At 39.8% G+C, this 18291-nt stretch overlaps 3 protein-coding genes across 6 annotated transcripts; 2 read left to right on the forward strand and 1 right to left on the reverse strand.

Moving 5' to 3' along the window:
* Positions 1–52: 52 nt before the first annotated feature.
* On the forward strand, positions 53–6311 carry nfe2 (nuclear factor, erythroid 2). 4 transcript variants are annotated; one of them, XM_057320064.1, is made up of 4 exons: positions 53–1136; positions 2795–2927; positions 3067–3204; positions 3709–6311. In XM_057320064.1, the coding sequence occupies exons 3-4, from the start codon at positions 3106–3108 to the stop codon at positions 4936–4938; spliced, it is 1329 nt and encodes a 442-aa protein (XP_057176047.1). In that variant the 5' UTR covers positions 53–1136; positions 2795–2927; positions 3067–3105; the 3' UTR covers positions 4939–6311. The 4 variants fall into 4 exon arrangements, with proteins under 4 accessions (XP_057176047.1, XP_057176045.1, XP_057176046.1 ...); XM_057320062.1 differs by having other exon boundaries at positions 2795–2870; XM_057320063.1 differs by having other exon boundaries at positions 53–2927.
* Positions 6312–6884: 573 nt separating this feature from the next.
* On the reverse strand, positions 6885–10032 carry hnrnpa1b (heterogeneous nuclear ribonucleoprotein A1b). The gene is given in 11 exon segments (XM_057320065.1): positions 6885–7177; positions 7366–7437; positions 7518–7682; positions 7764–7934; positions 8016–8078; positions 8160–8315; positions 8417–8509; positions 8580–8790; positions 8898–9044; positions 9185–9304; positions 9820–10032. Coding segments are annotated over 10 exon segments (1392 nt in total). The 5' UTR covers positions 10021–10032; the 3' UTR covers positions 6885–7177; positions 7366–7372.
* A 361-nt stretch (positions 10033–10393) lies between these two features.
* Positions 10394–15596, forward strand: cbx5 (chromobox homolog 5 (HP1 alpha homolog, Drosophila)). Its single transcript, XM_057320070.1, has 6 exons — positions 10394–10527; positions 11593–11663; positions 11748–11963; positions 12148–12379; positions 12712–12812; positions 14033–15596. Exons 3-6 carry the CDS (start codon positions 11824–11826, stop codon positions 14172–14174), a joined length of 615 nt encoding a protein of 204 aa, XP_057176053.1. The 5' UTR covers positions 10394–10527; positions 11593–11663; positions 11748–11823; the 3' UTR covers positions 14175–15596.
* The last annotated feature ends 2695 nt before the right edge of the window (positions 15597–18291 follow it).

An 18291-nucleotide genomic window follows, 5' to 3' on the forward strand; every position in this document is an offset into this window, starting at 1 on the left:
CACGCACACACACACACACACGCACACACACGCACACACACACACACACACACACACACGCACACACACACACACACACACACACACAAACACACACACACACACACACACAAACATGAATGTGGGGTTTATTGAGAGACTGTAATACGATCGGAATAGCTTTTGAATGGCATTGGTCAAATAAAATTAAGCACTAAGGAAAACACATTCTTTCACCTTGCCATCAAAAAGCACCGTCCCATTGTGTCTGAACAATTGTGTGGATTGTCTTAAATTGACTGTGGAGTGACTTCAGCAAGACTCGGGTGGTCATTTGCAATGTAAGACACGCTCTCCTCCACCCTCCCGTACCCCCGCCCCCCCCCCCCCTCTCTTTCTCTCTCCCTCTCTGCGGTTGTGCTGCTGATACACGAACAATGTGGCCTTTCTTACCTGTTGAAGGTGTACATTCCAACCTTACTAAACCAAGTTAGAAAACAGCACCCCCCTCCTCCGCACGGGCCGGCACAGCAATCCCAGATTTAACTCCAGGTGCGCCTGATCACAGCGTCTGTGTTCAAACCACATCCTCACAGTGGATTTCCTTTACACGATTACCTCAGGTAATTTTTCCTTTCATGAAACACACGAGGAAATGCATTTGTGCATCTGATAAGCACAATATTTTAGGACACGCACACAGAGACCATAGATCCGGACGTGAAGTGCACTTGTTCTGAAACCACAGTGTTAGGGGGCGACATGTCAGTGATTTTATTTGCTCATGGGAAGTCCGCAGCATTCGTGGCTTAACCGTTCTGTGGGAAAGATGATTTAAATATGTTAAAGTGCAAGATGAAGCATTCGGGAGACAAGAGGGCAAAAGGTGTGGGTGCTTTACAGGAAAGCTGCTTACATCGCCCATAGACCCATCCCATTTATGTGAGTGACAGCCAGAGCAGACAGGGTGAGTGGGAGAAAGAGTCAATGAGACATAAGGACAGATTGAGCGCATACACACTTGTAGTTCAGAGCATGAAGTGAAGTGTTTCGCTCTTCAGTTCAACACAGGGGTCAGTGGTCTCTGCTCGCAGGATAATCTCATTTCGTGAAGACTTTTTCATCTGAGCTCAAGGGTTCAAGGAAATGCAAAGAAGGTAAGTTTTATATTTTCGTTTTCTGTTGTTGGGTTTGTTTTGACGTTTCTTCAGCAAGTATGTCAGACAGGTGTTGTGCCATTTTGAAGTTATTAAAACTTTTCTTTCTATTTCTTTATGCTGAACTTTTTATGCACATTTTATTGCTTTAGATAATACTGAAGTTGACTTCAATGATTTTAACTTGATTGAAGTATTGGATTTGAATTACATTGTATATAATAAAGGTTACATCGATTTTTCTTGAAATGCTAAATTTATGCGCATTTATATATAAGCATATAATTAATAATAATTTCTGTAAAAAGTTTAAAAAAAAACACATTCAAGTTTAAATGTTGCTTCATTAGAAATGCATTTCTGTGCATGGCTAATGGTCCATTTAAATTTCTGGTATTGGTATTAAGTAATGTTTCTTAATTGTTTTAAATGCAAACTAGTCTAGATGTTTATCATAAATATTGCAAAGTAAATTATTTTCATTTATTATTTTTATTTTCTTGCTAAATTACTTTGAGGATGCATTTGTGTAGAATGTTATAGTTGTTAATGCCACAGCTGATGTCCCATCTTTCCCTTCAGAATTTGAGAAACTATAGTTAAAGGAAATGTGCTAGACATTGCGGTAAAAGCAGGATGTACTGTATTTCGTTTAGATACACAAAATATCACAAGAGGAAAGGGTTTTATTAAAACCATCGTCACACATGAAATACTAAATCATTAGACATTATACAACAATATTGCTGCAATGACTTGTCAACCTCACCAGACATTTCAACAAAGGAGTAAAAACATTTTACAAATAATAATAATAACACCACTAACGGAAGCAATAGGTGTCTATGCCACTTCGTGGCTTGACCCCTAATTATCTAAAGACTGAATTGGTCTTAAATTTGCATGTTTGTAATATACAGCTTTGTTAAATTGCCCATTTATTTTTAATTAAACGGCTAACAGTATGTTTTCTCATTAACAAAAGCAGTCAAAACCATCTGGGAAATATCATAAAAGTTACATTTATTATTATTACTATTATATAGCAGGATTGTTGTACATCAGACAAAATAAAAACGGGAAACCCAAAATTGACGTTTTCATAAAAAACACTATGAGAAGAACCTCCAAACCTTTGGACGAAATAAATCAATAATTAGGCAAATAATACATTAAGCTATATGGTAGTAAAACTGGCTGTAAATACTACTATAGATACAATGTATCACTTTATACATTTAAGGAGTGTTGAATGAGTCTTCCTGACATTTGTGGTTAGGCCCCTGTCTTCGTTTACTGGAGAACAGGCTGCCTCCCAAAAGATTGTCTTATCAAGGGTTGACATTACCGTTCGAAAACCCAGCTGATAGGACAAATCCAGCCCAACGAAACTTGACACACCATGACATTTGGAGGACGTTGGAATGAAGAGATCAAACAATGTCAAACTAAAAATCTTTACATTTTAAAATTTAAGTTTCATCATGGCATCATCCTCCATCTAATTCAACATTTAATAAATATTTTTTTTAAATCAATGATAACATTTAATTAATTTTCAACATAGTATTGGCACATGATCACATCCTATGTTACCTGCTGTAAGAGTGCTCAAGCTGTCTGTGTGTCTGTCTGAAATGATTCTTGTTGTGTTTTAGATTGATTCACTGCATTAGGGGTCTGTCCTGAATGTGTTCAGCAGTCAACGGTGTACTTCCCCTGAGGATCAGTGAGGTGAATATCTACATGAGACAGACTATTGCTCACCACCTGACGAAGTAAACGTATTCTGTAAGTATCAGACTTACAGTAACTGGAGGAAATCTGTAGTGAGACAAGAACAAGAACCATAGTGTAAAATAAAATACTCTAGTTATCTCTATATGAAACATGTATTTCAAACTTACCAACAAATATTTAACTTTTTAAGGGACTGGCAAGCCCTAGAAGACCGCATGGGGAGTTGTCTATGTCTACCAATGTCACTGGATTGCGGGCACATCGTTCTCCCCAGAATTTGGAGATGGACTTGGCCTGGCAGGAACTGATGGCCATCACAGATCTTCAGGTCTTTATACTAGAACACCCAGTCATTAACAATTACACAATTAAAGCATGTAGGAAATATTTACTAATTCATGTAAAGAAATTATTTTGGGAAAATACAGCCAATCCATTTCATACAAGGTGTCCTAATGAAAAGCCGGCGTATAACATTTTTCTAATGCACACACACATTGTGTTTAGACCTGCAACAATGGGCCAATTGAGTGATGCAAGAATAAAGGCAGACAAAGAAAGAAGGTGAGCTGTGTATTGCTGACAGCCCCCTGCATAGCACAATGACCATCTGTTTCTACATGAAACTCGAGCGCCCCTAAGTAAGACCTGCATAAGGCTACGGGTGGCACGTTCAGCAAGGTGGGCTGGTGCTGCAGTCAGCAACCGACTTATGAATGCAACTCCCCTCCCTGTGAAATTGATTGTAAATGGAGTTTAGTTAGGAGCACCTCCAAGGTCATGTTTGAGAAGCGGTTGGTTTTGTAACTAAAACATTATGTTGTTGTCACAGGAGTTTGAAGTACCCAATGAGAATCCCTTTGAAGCAGTTCCGTACCTCTCCATGGAGCCCATGGTTTCTCAAGGGGGATTTGGGATGGGTCAACCTCAGGCAGAACCCATTCCAGGAACGTCCGATGCCCATCCCGCGGGGGTTTACGAAAACTCGTACCCTGAAATGATGCCACCTTATCAACGTCTGAATCCACACATGGATATGCACTATGGACTCCCCGGTGGCCATGTTTCATCCCGAATGTTCACAAATACACAAGCTCTTCATCCGCCGTCCATGAGTTTTTTGGAGCATATGAACTTGACTACACGCAGCCATGGGGTTGTCAATCTTCATAGCTCAGGACAAATGAAACAAGCCGATGATCTAGAATCAGACTCCGGATTGTCGCTTGGTTCGAGTCCACCCCTAGCCTCCCCGGAAAACATGCATGGAGTACCTACTTACCTTCCTACAGATGGAACAATGTGCTACGCTGAAAATGAAAGCATGGGGGAACAGTGTCGCGTGAGGCCTCACCTGCTTGGGTCTGTTGACTACCAGCAGTCCTACGGCTCTTATCCCGGAGCTTCATTTTCCACATCTGCGAATATACAACCTGTTACCCGCCATGGCCAAGCTCACCAGCCAATGGCAACAATAAAGCAACCGATTTTACCCACAGCCCTGCATGACTTTCAGATAAACGGGTCAAGTTTATCTAAAGTGGGTTCATATCAGCCTCCTTACCCAAAGCCAAAAGCGAGCAGCGTCTCCACACCTATGAGCAGAGATGAGCGGCGAGCCTTCGCTCTAAAAATCCCATTCTCTCCTGACAAGATCGTGAACTTACCAGTGGATGACTTCAATGAGCTGTTGACCCAGTTTACACTGAACGATGCGCAGTTGGCACTTGTTAGGGACATTCGCCGCAGAGGAAAAAACAAGGTTGCGGCTCAGAACTGCCGCAAACGGAAGTTAGAGAATATTGTGTTTTTGGAGAGCGAGTTGGGACAGCTTAAAGGCCAAAGAGAGCATTTAACCAGAGAGAGACTGGAGTTTCAGCAAAACATAGCCATTATCAAATGCCGTCTGTCAGATCTTTACAACCAAGTGTTTTCACAGCTGCGGGATGAGGAAGGGCAGCCTTACTCGCTGGATGAATACTCACTACAACAGACTAATGACGGCAATATTTACTTGGTACCACGCAACACAGTGCTGGAGAGTAAACGAGCGGTCCAATGAAAGGTTCGAGATGGTGTTTAAAATATGTAACTTGAATGGATAGTTCACCCACAAATAAAAGTTGTCATCATTTGTATACCTGCTTGTTTAAACTCTGTATATGACTTTCTTCTATGAAATGCAAAATAAGATATTTTGAGAAATGTCTCATGGTTTTGTGTCCTTGCATTGGAAGTCAATGGGGGACAGTGATGTTTGGTTAATGTTTTTCAAAATATGAACTTTTGTGTTCTGCAGAAGCAAAGAATGCCGTACAGGTTTAGAATGATACAAAAATAAATGATTAAAGTTTGGGCAAACTGTCCCTTTAAACCTGTGGAAAGGGGTTAAAAGTTCCAAGTGCCCAAAAACTCACATTTGGCATATTCTTACAAACCATAACAGTGTATAGTTGCAGAACGACAGAGTTAGTTTCCATGCTACAATAAACTTGTCAGGAAGAACAGATTGAAGAAATACTACAAACGTAACTTGTTTAATTATTGAGAAAAGTGAGGGCAAACGTCCAACATGTTTTAGCAGCAATCTAATTTTCTCCACAATTAGGTCTCGTCTAATTCAACATGTGCTTGCATTTGATGTAGACCATGCAAGAATTAAAACATCACACATTAAAGACAAGGAATCAGTGTAATGCACTTAAAAGGTTTCATCGCTGCAAGCATTCAGTATACAACTTGACAAATAAGGCGCCACATCATTTATAGCATTAAAAAGTTTTATTTGTAAAAAAATAAAATCCTTTTCAAAGCTGCATCTTGGTCCTAGAAAGAGAAACAATAGCAGAAAAGTTTAACAATAGAACTACATCGAGGCAGATTACGAGGAGTACCTTTCATCACTTCACCAGTTTAGACAGACAAATGCCCATCCACTAGAGATTTTCACTCAGATCCTAAATGATAAAGGCAAGTGTTAGAATTAGAAAGTCCAACACCACACTAGCAATGCGTTAAGAAATTATGTGCACCAAGTGACTATGCCAACTGTATTTACACCGCCATCACAACACTGAATGGGAAGTCGAGTTACTGTACAGCTTTTGATGTAGACCATGCAAGAATTAAAACACACATTAAACATAAGGAATCAGTGTAATGCACTTAAAGGTTTCATCGCTGCAAGCATTCAGTATACAACTTGACAAAAAAGGCAACACATCAATTACAGCATTAAAAAGTTTATTGGTAAAAAAGGTAAAAACGTAAAAAACAAAATCCTTTTCACAGCCGTGTCTTGGTCCTAGGAAGAAAAACAATATCAGAAAAGTTTTCCAACAATAGAACTACATTGAGGCAGATCATGAGTACCTTTTATCACTTCACCAGTTTAGACAGACAAATGCCCATCCACTAGAGAATTTCACTCTGATCCTACATGAAAAAGGCAAGTGTTAGAATTAGAAAGTCTAACACCACACTTATAAATGGGCATGCAATGAGTTAAGAAATCGTGCGCACCAAAAGACTATGCTAACTGCATTTACTCCATCACAACACTGAATGGGAAGTTGATTTACTGTACAGCTTTTGCCAAATAAAATGTTATGTTTTACAGTTACCAGCAGTAATTGAGAAGTCTGTTCTTACCTACAGAGGTTATTAAAGCCATTTGGGAGATGCTGCCTGCTAGTCTTTGAGTGAAGACCTGCTCTCCCTGTTCTCTGCTTCGTCACGGGGCGATGATCTTGCTACTCCCTCAGCTCGTTTCCATGGCTACACTGCTTTGCAGCCTCAAGTACACTACACTTGCGGTACTCTTTTGGAACACATTTGATTCACTACATTTACACATTTGGGCATTGAATTGCTTGTAACATTAAAATGGCTCCCAGTATGTACTTGGGGCCTACTTTAATATTATAAAAATGTTGAAGATCTACAGCCCATAGTTTATATCATCTACACTATAACCCCCAGAAACCCCAATGACTAAACACAGCAAGCTTTTTAAAAAACAAAAAGGATGTTTTATTTCACCTTGATTGGTTACAGAAATCAAATCCATAACTGAAAAGTAACTCTACATAAAACCTCATTGGAATGCTTTTCCATTGACAATATAAAACAAGTCTGAATGATGACAAAATTCATGACGTCCCACACATGATAGCACTACTGTACACCTCTTCTGGTAGCAGTTGTAACCCTGCCACACCTGTTTGGCTGAGCAGATCTAGGATGTAAACCTGCATCTGCCCTGTCACCTCTCTCGCTCTCCTCTCCTAAAGCACTCAGTCCTGTTGAACAATACGAACAACAAATGTTAAGCTGCAGACTACCTGAGGGTGGTTTCTACACCAGATATACATTTTTAGTAATGACGATCGAGTCCATGACTTACTGGTTGCTACTGTTACCCTACAAACTAGAGTAATCTGCAAAATAAATCTATATTCAAAGCAGACAGGGGAAAAGGAGTACAAACCTTAAACTTAAAACCGTCTGCCTCCAGAGCCGCCTCCATATCCACCTCCTGAGCCGCCACCGCCATAGCCACCTAAAATAGATCACAATCAGGATTTAAGTTTACAGATGACAAACAATGCCAATAGAAGAGTGTCATTTCTCTAAACTTACCACCATATGGCCCAGAACTTCTTCCTCCTCCACCACTACTACTACCACCACCACCACCACCAAAGCTTCCTTTCATGGGGCCATAGTTGGACTGCTGGTTGTTGTAGTTCCCAAAGTCACTGTAGTTACTGCCTCCACCACCTCCTCCTCCTCCTCCAAAATTACCTGCACATTTATAACATGCAGTTATTTGGGAGAAACAGGCAAAAAAAAGGCCATTTATTTCTAGTTTGAAAAGCTACTTACCACCACCAAAGTTTCCATTGCCATTGTTGTAATCATTATATCCACTGCCGCCACCACCACCATAACCACCACCCTGGTTGCCATAACCCTGTCCTCCTCCGCCACCACCTCCATATCCACGGTTACCACCATAACCACCAGGACCACCGCTGCCACCTCCACCATAACCACCTAAATACAGGGCAAAGCAACATTGTAGAAACAGGCAGCAAAATCAGATTCCTGAATGAAGGAAATTAAAACACAAATTACCTCCAAATCCATTGTTATAGCAGTCACCACCTCCATAGCCACCACCGCCGCCACCTCTTCCTCCTGAGAAAAGATAGGCACACATGAATGGCAATTTACAACATTACATGACTTTTGAAGACATGTGTCCACTTCGGTACATACCTCTTCCACCAAAGTATCCATCTCTACCACCTCCGCCACCGTCACAGTCATTGTTGTAACCTCCATTGCCATATCTGTTGAAGTTGCCTCCACCGCCACCACCGCTGCCACCACCACCACCGCCGCCTCCACCACTGCCGCCTCCACCACCACGGCCTAAAGAGAGCAAAACAGCATTTAAATACATTTCCAGGAAAATAATTTGTATGTTTGAGGGAGAGAAAAATAGGCAAACAATAAAAAAAATAAAAACACACCTCTCATGTTCATTCCAGTGTTCTGCATTTCTTGTTTCGAGAGTGCTTTTCTGACTTCACAGTTGTGCCCATTCACAGTGTGGTATTTTTGAACTAAGGGGGGAAAAGACCGGTGTTAATTTTGCTGCAACAAAACAAAAAACAAAACCAGAAAAGCACTTACTGACAATGCGATCGACTGAATCATGATCATCGAATGTAACAAAGGCAAAGCCTCTCTTGTTTCCAGTCTTGTGGTCAACCATTATCTCAACGGCCTCAATTTTGCCAAACTCTGTGAAGTAGTCACGAAGATGGTTTTCTTCTGTATCATCCTTAATACCACCCACAAAGATCTTCTTTACAGTTGTGTGAGCAAATGGTTTGTTGGAATCCTAAAACATTAACGCCACAAATTGAATTGGTCATTTGCATTCACAAGAATCCTTACAAAGAGGACTGCATCTCACTTAGGAAAGTACAGAAACCAGAGAAAACTGACCTCCCGGGACACAGCTCGCTTGGGTTCCACAAGCCTGCCATCGACCTTGTGGGGGCGTGCATTCATAGCATCATCAACTTCAGTCACCCCAGAGTAGGTGACAAAGCCAAAACCTCTGGAACGCTTGGTGTTTGGATCCTTCATTACCTGAAAAGTACATATAGCCTTTAAAGCACTTTGAATGTAAGAGAGAGGCGCGCTCCAGGACTGATCGTGTATTTTTAATTGCCCGAATAACTAGCAACAAATAAACATACCTTTCAAAATGATGAAAAGCATAAACTTACCACACAGTCTGTTAGGGTGCCCCATTGTTCAAAATGTGCCCGCAAACTATCATCTGTCGTCTCAAAACTGAGCCCTCCTATGAAGAGCTTCCGTAGCTGCTCGGGTTCACGTGGTGGGCCCTGAAAATATACCATAATAATTTTGAAGCGTTAAATGGGTCCATAACTTTAATGAATAGGTTGCGTTAAACAAAACAACTGTAAACCTTAAAAAAAAGTTAAATAATAACATTTAAAAAAAACTACTCATTCTGTTGGGGGAGGGGAAGAAACACCTCGGCCATGTTGGTAACAGGCCATATGGCCTATGTGAGACAATCGTTGCAATTTTTAAAACATTTAGGGTTAATGCAGTCTTTTGCAAGTCATCATATATGTGCAGTGCATTCTACAACGACTTAAAATTGAACTATTTATGATACGATTAAAGTTAATTGTATTTTACCATCAGGCCTTTGTATTGGGTTACAGGATTTAAAATGGCGGCCCGTGCACGTTATAAGCATTAACAAAGAGCAACAACCGCAGTTTAAGATCTACGAGTCCAGGGCGGGAATAAACATGGCAGAAAATTGACGACAATGCTAAAGCTAAGTCTTTAAATCCTAAACCAATGATATTGCAACGCCACCTACCTCCTTAGACATCCTACCGACTATTTACGTCCGTGCTGCGCCACTCGCTTGTCGGTGAGAGAGACACAGTGGGAAGAGGGTTGATACGATAAATACGTTATGTAAACATAGAGCCCTCCTACTGTAGACGACGATTGGTTTACATTTCCCGCTAACGCTTTTGTTATGAAAACTGCGAGTATCTGATTGGTTTAGAATCATGTCAGTATCTCAGTCAGCCAATTGGACAACACAGCACAGGTTCACCAATAAATATTCGTTCGATCAATAAAATTAGCTTTTCTTTTAATTTGCTTATAAATAAAATATGAACAAATGATAACGTAAAACAATTTAATTTAATATTTAGAGATTTGATAAACTGTGAGCCTCTCTTGATGGTTTCATCTTCATGATAAAGCATTTTCACATTTCAAAACGGTCTAAATGTATTTAATCCTTAAAATACTCGCAATGAAATAGGCTCATAATAAATAATATTGTAACAAACTGTGATTTTAGAAGGGATCCGGGTGGCGCGTGCGCACCCCATTGTATGTTTCTAGGTCGTTTTGGCGCGAGAGTGGTTCCAGCAAACGTGCGCTGATTGGCTGAACCGCCAATGGACGGATGCGTGCGCGAGAAGCAGCAAACTCCTGTGTGCAGGGAAACGCCACCGCCGCAGCCCCATTATCCAACACCAATAGAAAAAACTCCAGAAACCATTCAGTAAGTATAAATATTCACCACAATAAATATCAGGCGTTATGATTGTGAGTCGCTCTTTCCATTTAAAGCGATTTAAGGTATCTGCATTTGTGTTTTAAGATAACAAAATCGGGTAAAAATCAGCGCGGCCTGTGGTATTGCTAAGCAGAGGTTTAATGTATTAGCACGCGCGTCGATAACATTCAAATGAATGATAAAATCCGTGACTAAATGTACTTGTTTTAATGTTAATACGAATTGGGTAAAACGGCAAAGTTAATCTGAGACTGCAGAGTAGTGTAGCTAATTTTGCTCGCGATCACGTGCACGTTTGTTTATATTTGTTTATTGTTTTTGCAGCAGGCATTGACTCGTTGAACTCTTTTATAAATGCACAAATATAACACCAAAACTTATCTTATTATTTTTCTTCCTCATGTACCGTGAGGTTTTAGTCAGGTTAACAACAATAGTTAGTAGAATTTCTAGCATTGTTAGCAGTGATGCTAGCACTACATTTCAATGCGAGTAACGTTGCATTTTAAATATGTGAATTGCGAATTAATATAAAACAGTTAATGGTGTGGTGTTCGGAGGAAATCACGTATTAGGAAATTCACGTGACTAGTTTGTCGTCTTTTAGATTGATAGTATGAAAGCTTTTCTTCGAGGCTTTTAAAATATTTTGGCCTTGCTTGCCTGCATTCTTAGTGGCTTTAAGATAAGAACTCGTAGGTCGTTTGTAGTGTTTCTTGCGCACAATTAAATAAAAATTAGATTTTATAAAGAATTTGAGAAATAAAATTCGATCTACCAGATGCATGCCAACATAAATTCTGTTATCAATCAGTTTATCATACAGCGTGCTTTGTTATGCCTTCAGATTGATAACATTGTGTGCACTTTATTTGCCTATTATTATCTAGCCATTTTCTATCTGTCCTCTTTTGGTTTTCTGCTGTACTCTTATTCATGTGACTTTTGTTATGTGCAAGAAAACTATTTAGATTGTTTGTCTTTGTGCCATGGTCTTGTATTTTTACAGAAATACCATAGAAATATCATGCAAACACTTTGTTTACTTAGGGGAGTTCTGTGTGAATGATCAAAGCCTAAGATCAACTCTGCTCAGAGGTCGCCGCCTAAAACAGAAGCATGTGAGTGCCAAAATCAGTGTTTTAATTTTTTTACATAGCATTTCACCATGTAAAACTAATTTAGTGTCTTTTAAACTCTTTCAGTGGGACGGTTTTCCTCTGTGAGCTAGAAAGCGGACAGCCACTGTTGCTTGTAAAAAGTAACTGTTAAAAAGCAGACATGGGAAAGAAGAACCAGAACCGTGAAGAAGATGGAGCTGCTTCCTCAGATGAGGAAGAGTATGTGGTGGAGAAGGTTTTGGACAGGAGAGTTGTGAAGGGGCGTGTAGAATATTTCCTCAAGTGGAAAGGCTTTTCGGAGTAAGTCAACATTTTGCCACTCAAATTTTTTGTGTAGTGTTTGCCTGTTCCTCACATCTTTTGGATGCTGATAGCTTAAATTGTGTAATTTCTTTGCATATTTGAAAACGTATATGTGACTTTTTTGGTACTTCATACATTAGTGTTATGAGAAAATATAATTATTTCAATTCATGCTTTGCAGAAAACACAACACTTGGGAACCAGAGAAGAACCTGGATTGCTCTGAGCTTATTGGAGAGTTCTTGAAGACGTACAAAAAAGGCAGCAGTGGGAGCACACCCACCAGTAAGACCCCCAGTACAGGCTCTTCTGCAGCCCGCTACAAGGACAGCAGTAGCAGTAGCAGCAGCAGCAAAAGGAAAAACTCCGAGGAGGAGAATGGCAGTAGCAGCAAACCCAAGAAGAAAAAAGAGGTAACGGCTCAAAATACTCCATCTCTGTCATTCTTATCAGTCAATAGAAATGTATAATATGTTGCAGCCTCCCTTTACATTTATTCATTTGGGACATGCTTTTATCCAAAGTGAGTTAGAAAGGAGGAAGCAGTTTGCCTTAGGTGACATCAGTAAACACAGTATAAACTCTTAAGTTACCAACCAAATGTCGGAAAACTAGGTTTAGCAAGTAAATTACGTCTATACCTTTGTTGCATGGTGCTTTGTAATTTTAGACCCTGTGTATGATGTCAGCATTACTGTTGAAAGTTACATGTGAGTTTTTTTTAGCATCATCTTTGTTCCTATAGGATGAGATCCTTGTAGCAAGAGGATTCGAGCGAGGTCTAGAGCCAGAAAAGATTATCGGAGCAACAGACTCCTGTGGAGACCTAATGTTCCTTATGAAGTGGTAAGTACTTGGTTTGAATCATTGTCATGTAAAATATATTGAAAATGTTCAATTAAGTTGAAGGTTTTTTTGCGAACTCCTAACATTGTGTTTTACATACATCACATACACACAATGTGTAACTGCATGTTAATAAAGACCCTGCCCTTTAAATCTGATTAACTGGTCACGAAATTCAAGTTTCTGCCAGGTGTTAATAGGGCCATGGTGAAACTCACATTTAGTCTGTTGTCTTGCATCTGATACGCAGCAGACTGCCCCGTTCATCTGTCATTGTCTTCAGTCTGCTCACATTCACACACATACCCTGTGTGAGACTCAACAATCTACATTCTTTTGTATTTATTTTGTACCAATTAACACCTGTTACCCTCCCCCCACAATATGGACAATCCCTGCTTTTAATTGACTACTTTTCTAATTTTGTGTTTTTTTCATAAACTTATACCAAAATCTGTTTAAAGAATATACACGGTTCATACATTACATAATCAGTTATTTATTGGTTAAGAACATTATACTCCAAAATCATGCACCAATCATCCTTATAAAACCTTGAAATAAGACCAAATTAGACCTGAACAGTTTCAACACATGACATTTCCTAAATCACAAGTAATAAGCTCTCCCTATTCTTCATAAACATTTACTCAGTAACTTTTAATCAAGTCACTGAGTGCAGCTGTGACACTTCAGAGGAGACCTGGGCCTGGTTGCATAAAGCACCTTAAGTTTTTCCCTTAAGTATGACACTTAAGGGGTGATTTTCCTTTAGCAAAGACAATGGGAGAATAACTTAAGTAAAACTTAAGGTATACTTAAGGACACACTTAAGGGAAAATTACACTTAAGGTGCTTTATGCAACTGGGCCCTGGCCCTCCCGGCTGAGACTGGTTTCTCCAGAGTGTTTTTTTAATTTATCATTGGAGTTTGGGTTCCTCGCCACAGGGCAGTGTTGGCTTGCTCACCAGGAGACTGCTTTTATTAGATATAATTTACTAGAATGATCTTGCTTGTTCTATAAACACCATGCACTGTGCTGTGTTTTACCTTTTCTGTGTTTTTCTGTTTTTCTTATTTTCTCTGTAAAGCTGCTTTGGAACAATGCACATTGTGAAAAGCGCTATATAAATAAAATTCAATTGAATCCTTCAATTATAGTATTGTGGTAGTCCACGTAATGTAATTGTTTCTCTTTGTTGCTGCTGTTCCATCCCAGGAAAGACTCGGATGAGGCAGACCTTGTGCTTGCAAAGGAAGCCAATCACAAGTGCCCGCAGATCGTCATTGCCTTTTACGAGGAGCGTCTGACCTGGCACGAAGATGGCGAGAAGAAAGAGAAAAGTGCCACGGCAGTTTAAAGGACAGAGAGGGGAGGAGGATTAAAACTTAAATCCTCCAAACCTTATCCCCTGTGTCGCACCAGTGACACTCTTATAGCCAACTTTTAACGAACCATTTAAAAGAGGAACAGCCAGGTAGTGAAGGAGGTTACTGCCCATCTTGACGGCCTCTGTCCATGAAATAGCATCTCTGTCCAGACAACTTCTCAAGGCATCTTCTGTTGAGCTTTAGGAATGATAGGTCCAGCAGTGGTGGAATGTGATATTTTTCTCTTATTCTCTCTGTTGTTCCTTTTGTTTTGTCAGGATTTGTGTATTCGTGCCCCTACAACTATGTTCTTATGATGTGTTGTGTGCTAGTATAGATGTGCAACGATAACCCTTACATGTCAAAAGATCTAACCATTCACAGCGTTGATTTTGTAGTATTGCTCAACATGGCTGACTCTCAGTTTTATATCTTTTTCCCTGGGTAAAGACGTGATGGATTTTGGATGTTGCATCCCAGTTTATATAACTTTTTCCACCTCTCCATTTTTTCTGGTTATTTGTCAAATCAGAATTTATTTTAGATGACTCTGTTTTTTTATCTGTGTCAACAGTAGTTTCTCTAACGTGTAAAAGTAAAATAACAGTTGCAAAATTGTCCCTTTTTAGTCAGTCTTACCTTTTAACTAATCAGTGTTTCTTAAGAAGGACAGACAATCGTCTTCATGCAAGAGTGAAAAGGGTGGTGAGTTTTTTTAACACAATGTTTATCCATGGCATTTCTTTGGTCATGAGTCTAACAATAAACTCCCTCTTGTGGCTGATTCAGTGAACACATTCCCATCGTGGCTTCCTGAACCCAGAACTCTCTTCATTTACATGATAGTTTCAGTGTATGTCAGGTTCTTGTTTTACTTGATATAGTTGAATCAATAAATTGGTGTTTATCAAGGTCGACTGACCACACTAGAGTTTGATTCTCAGTAGTGTGTTGTTTTCTTTGTGAAGCCACTGGACATACGTTAAAGCTGATGATGGTCTACATGATTATCCATGTATTATTTACGAAAGGGAAATGGTAGGGATGCAGTCCACTTTGACAGCAGTCATTTATTTTCAAAGGTTTCATTTATTGAGATTTGAGAATTGTTTGTGAAGGGAGGGAAAGTTTCAAAACAGGGTTATCTGTGTAGTTTAAAACAAGTTTTTTTAGGGGTGGTATGGTTTTTGTCACATTCCCTGCCATGTTCACTTATAAAGATTTCTCATTTCTGGTAGTTTTTAATATGTGAATCATTAGATGTCTTTTACAATGTTATGTGCACATTCTTTTTATGTCTTGTACCAAATTGTAGTAAACGTTTTCAACACTAACCGTTGAAAATTATATGGAAACCTAAACCCCTGGATCTTTGACTGAAGTCATGTGAAATAAATTTAATCTTTACTGTATGAGACTGTTTTACTCGATGGTTGTGAGATGTTTTTGTAATAATCACAGTATAGTATCCATAGCTGTTTAGAAATGAATAACGTTTGACTTAAGAAGCACTGCTAATGTGTACCAGCAGATGTCATAATAGAGCAATTCTGATCTGCTGCTCATCAAAAAATATATAAATTGCCTAAAATGAATCCAAGAAGAAAGGAGGAGTATTCGTACTTTATTTGTTCAAAATTTGCTTTATAAATGTAAAGGAACTGCTTACAGTTTTATCTCCACTTATATATTAACGATGGAGTTTATAGTCTATTTCAGTATTGGTTAATTTTATGCAGCAGCATCCTCCTGCAAAACATTTATATACAAATGTGACATTTTTTTCTTCTAGTTCATTAGTTTTCAGTTTAACTAAGTTGTGGGTAGTTGACAAATAAATGTGTCCTATAGTGTGACAGCACAAATTTAGGGAAAAAATAGCCTGAGAGATTTATCTTCATTGTTTTTATATTATAAATATTAATAATATAAAGTAATATGTTATTATTAGTAATAGTTTGTTTTCTTAATATTTGCTGTCACCATAGGACACGACGTGTCCAGTCAACTACCCGTATAAACCTTTGTAGATGAAGGCACATGGCCCTGCAAGTTTTTGACTTATGCTATTATATATTTTCTGCTCTCTAGGTTATATCCTTTCTCTAGAATACTCCTTCATGGCCTCAGCTCCAAGCAGTCCAGACTTAAAAGAGTGTAAATCCCTCCCTTTAATACTGGCTGACGGCCGCTGTCTTGACTACCTCAGCAGTGGAATTTTCCGAAGGGGAAAAGGGGAAGGCAGCTTAGCTCCGAAAAGGAATGCAGAGGTCACTAGTAAATTTTCAGCCCTGGGGAGCAAAAGTCTAGGCAGATAGCTGAGAGACCGCCTTTGTGCTTTATGGAACGCCGGAGAAACGTCACACTTGGTCTGTTCCACCAGGACTGTGATCTTAAAGGGACAGTTCACCCCAAAATAAAAATTTGGGGTGAGTGAATGAAAATTGACCCTCGTGTTCTTCCAGACCCGTATGACTGATATTCTTTCTGTGGAGCATGAAAGATGATGTTAGACAGATTGTTTAGGACCGACAAGCTCAGTCCCTATTCACTTCCATTGTATGGAAAACGTAAAGAAAGTTAAAGGGGTTTGGATTGACATAGGGGTGAGTAAATGATTACTGATTTTTTAACCGTTTATAGAGAAGGGATAAGGAATTAAACCATGTTTCAGTCGAGAAATAAATGACTAATGCTAAAACAAAAGAAGTGATGAAAATTGATATTTTGAGTTTGTGTGTAAACCCAGGGGTTGACCTTTAGTCATTTTGACCAAACTCAACCAAGTCGAAAAATAGCACATCTTGCATGCTTAATATGTTTGCTGAGGCAAAAAAAACCCAGCGAGCGGTGTCCGTGCGCGTGATTTCCGGGATGAATGTGGTCTGATGAGTTTTTGCTGCGCATAATCTCAAATAGATGGTCGTCAGGGGGACCACTGAACAGCTGTGGTCGAGGGCTGAAGTTTGGGAAGACTGCAGCAGTGTGTTCGATCCACACTGCATCACCATCCAGACCATACACACACATACACAATCACACCATCCCTTTCTTTGGACCAGCGAGCAGATTCCGTAGCCCTCGGAAGAACAGTTTGGAAGATGTGTGGCGGTTTTTCCACGTTTCTTTGCCAACCTATAAATGCCTGAAGTACCAACCAAGCCCCATTACACCAAAATTTTGCTGAATTTTAGTGCAAGATTATGTGCGCCATCATTAGGAACACAAGGTCCTGTCGTTACACGTGACCTTTTCGAGCCGCTTATCGCCCCGCTGTTGTATATCGGGTCACCGTACACCCTTGATGACTTCGCTCTGCGGTTTCTCCGCTCACCAATCAGCGATGCCGCAGCGACGCTCTGCAATCGCGTTTAATGTGCAGCAAAGCGTTGAGACACAAAGCCCGGCGTCTACCGGCAGCCCCCACCGCAGAGCGAGCTGTCTGCTGTTATATCCAGTCCTCTTCCACCCCCATCTCTCTCTTAGCCGGGGGAGTGAGAGAATTATGGCAGCCATAAAAGGCAGATAATGCATTGTTAACTAATTCTGTCTGCTCAGAGCTGATGTATCCACAGCCCTAAATCTCCATGCCTCCAATAAAATGCAAATGCTAATGCTCGCCCTCCACGAGCTGATATCATTTTTAACAGGCCGGAGGTAAAAGCTGCGATAGGGTGGGGCGGCGGACGACATCGACGGTGGAGCTTTGGTATCCTAAGGATGCTCAGCAGGAGGAAAGAAGATACAGCTTAGAACCGGATCCTAAAAATGGAGGTTCTGGTGCTGTAGCTTTGGCGGGCTGGACTGATCAGAGAGTAAATGTCAGTGTATATTACTCTATAAACTGAGCAAATCATTACATTACTATGTAGGCCTATGTATTATTTATGCGCCACAGGAGGAGTTTCAGTTGAAATATTACATCCCTTAAGGACATTCTAATTATAAAAATCTAGGCATGTAAATCATAAATATTCATTTTAATACTTTCAATAAGATTGGTGGTGGCTGTGTGTTGGTTGTGACCAATCTCCGATGTTGAAATATGCATTTATTATTAAAGGGATACTCCAATCAAAAATGAAAATTCTGTCATCATTTGCTCAC

This window comes from Triplophysa rosa, linkage group LG21 (assembly GCF_024868665.1).
Source record: "Triplophysa rosa linkage group LG21, Trosa_1v2, whole genome shotgun sequence".
In the NCBI taxonomy this organism is placed as follows: Eukaryota; Metazoa; Chordata; class Actinopteri; order Cypriniformes; family Nemacheilidae; genus Triplophysa; species Triplophysa rosa.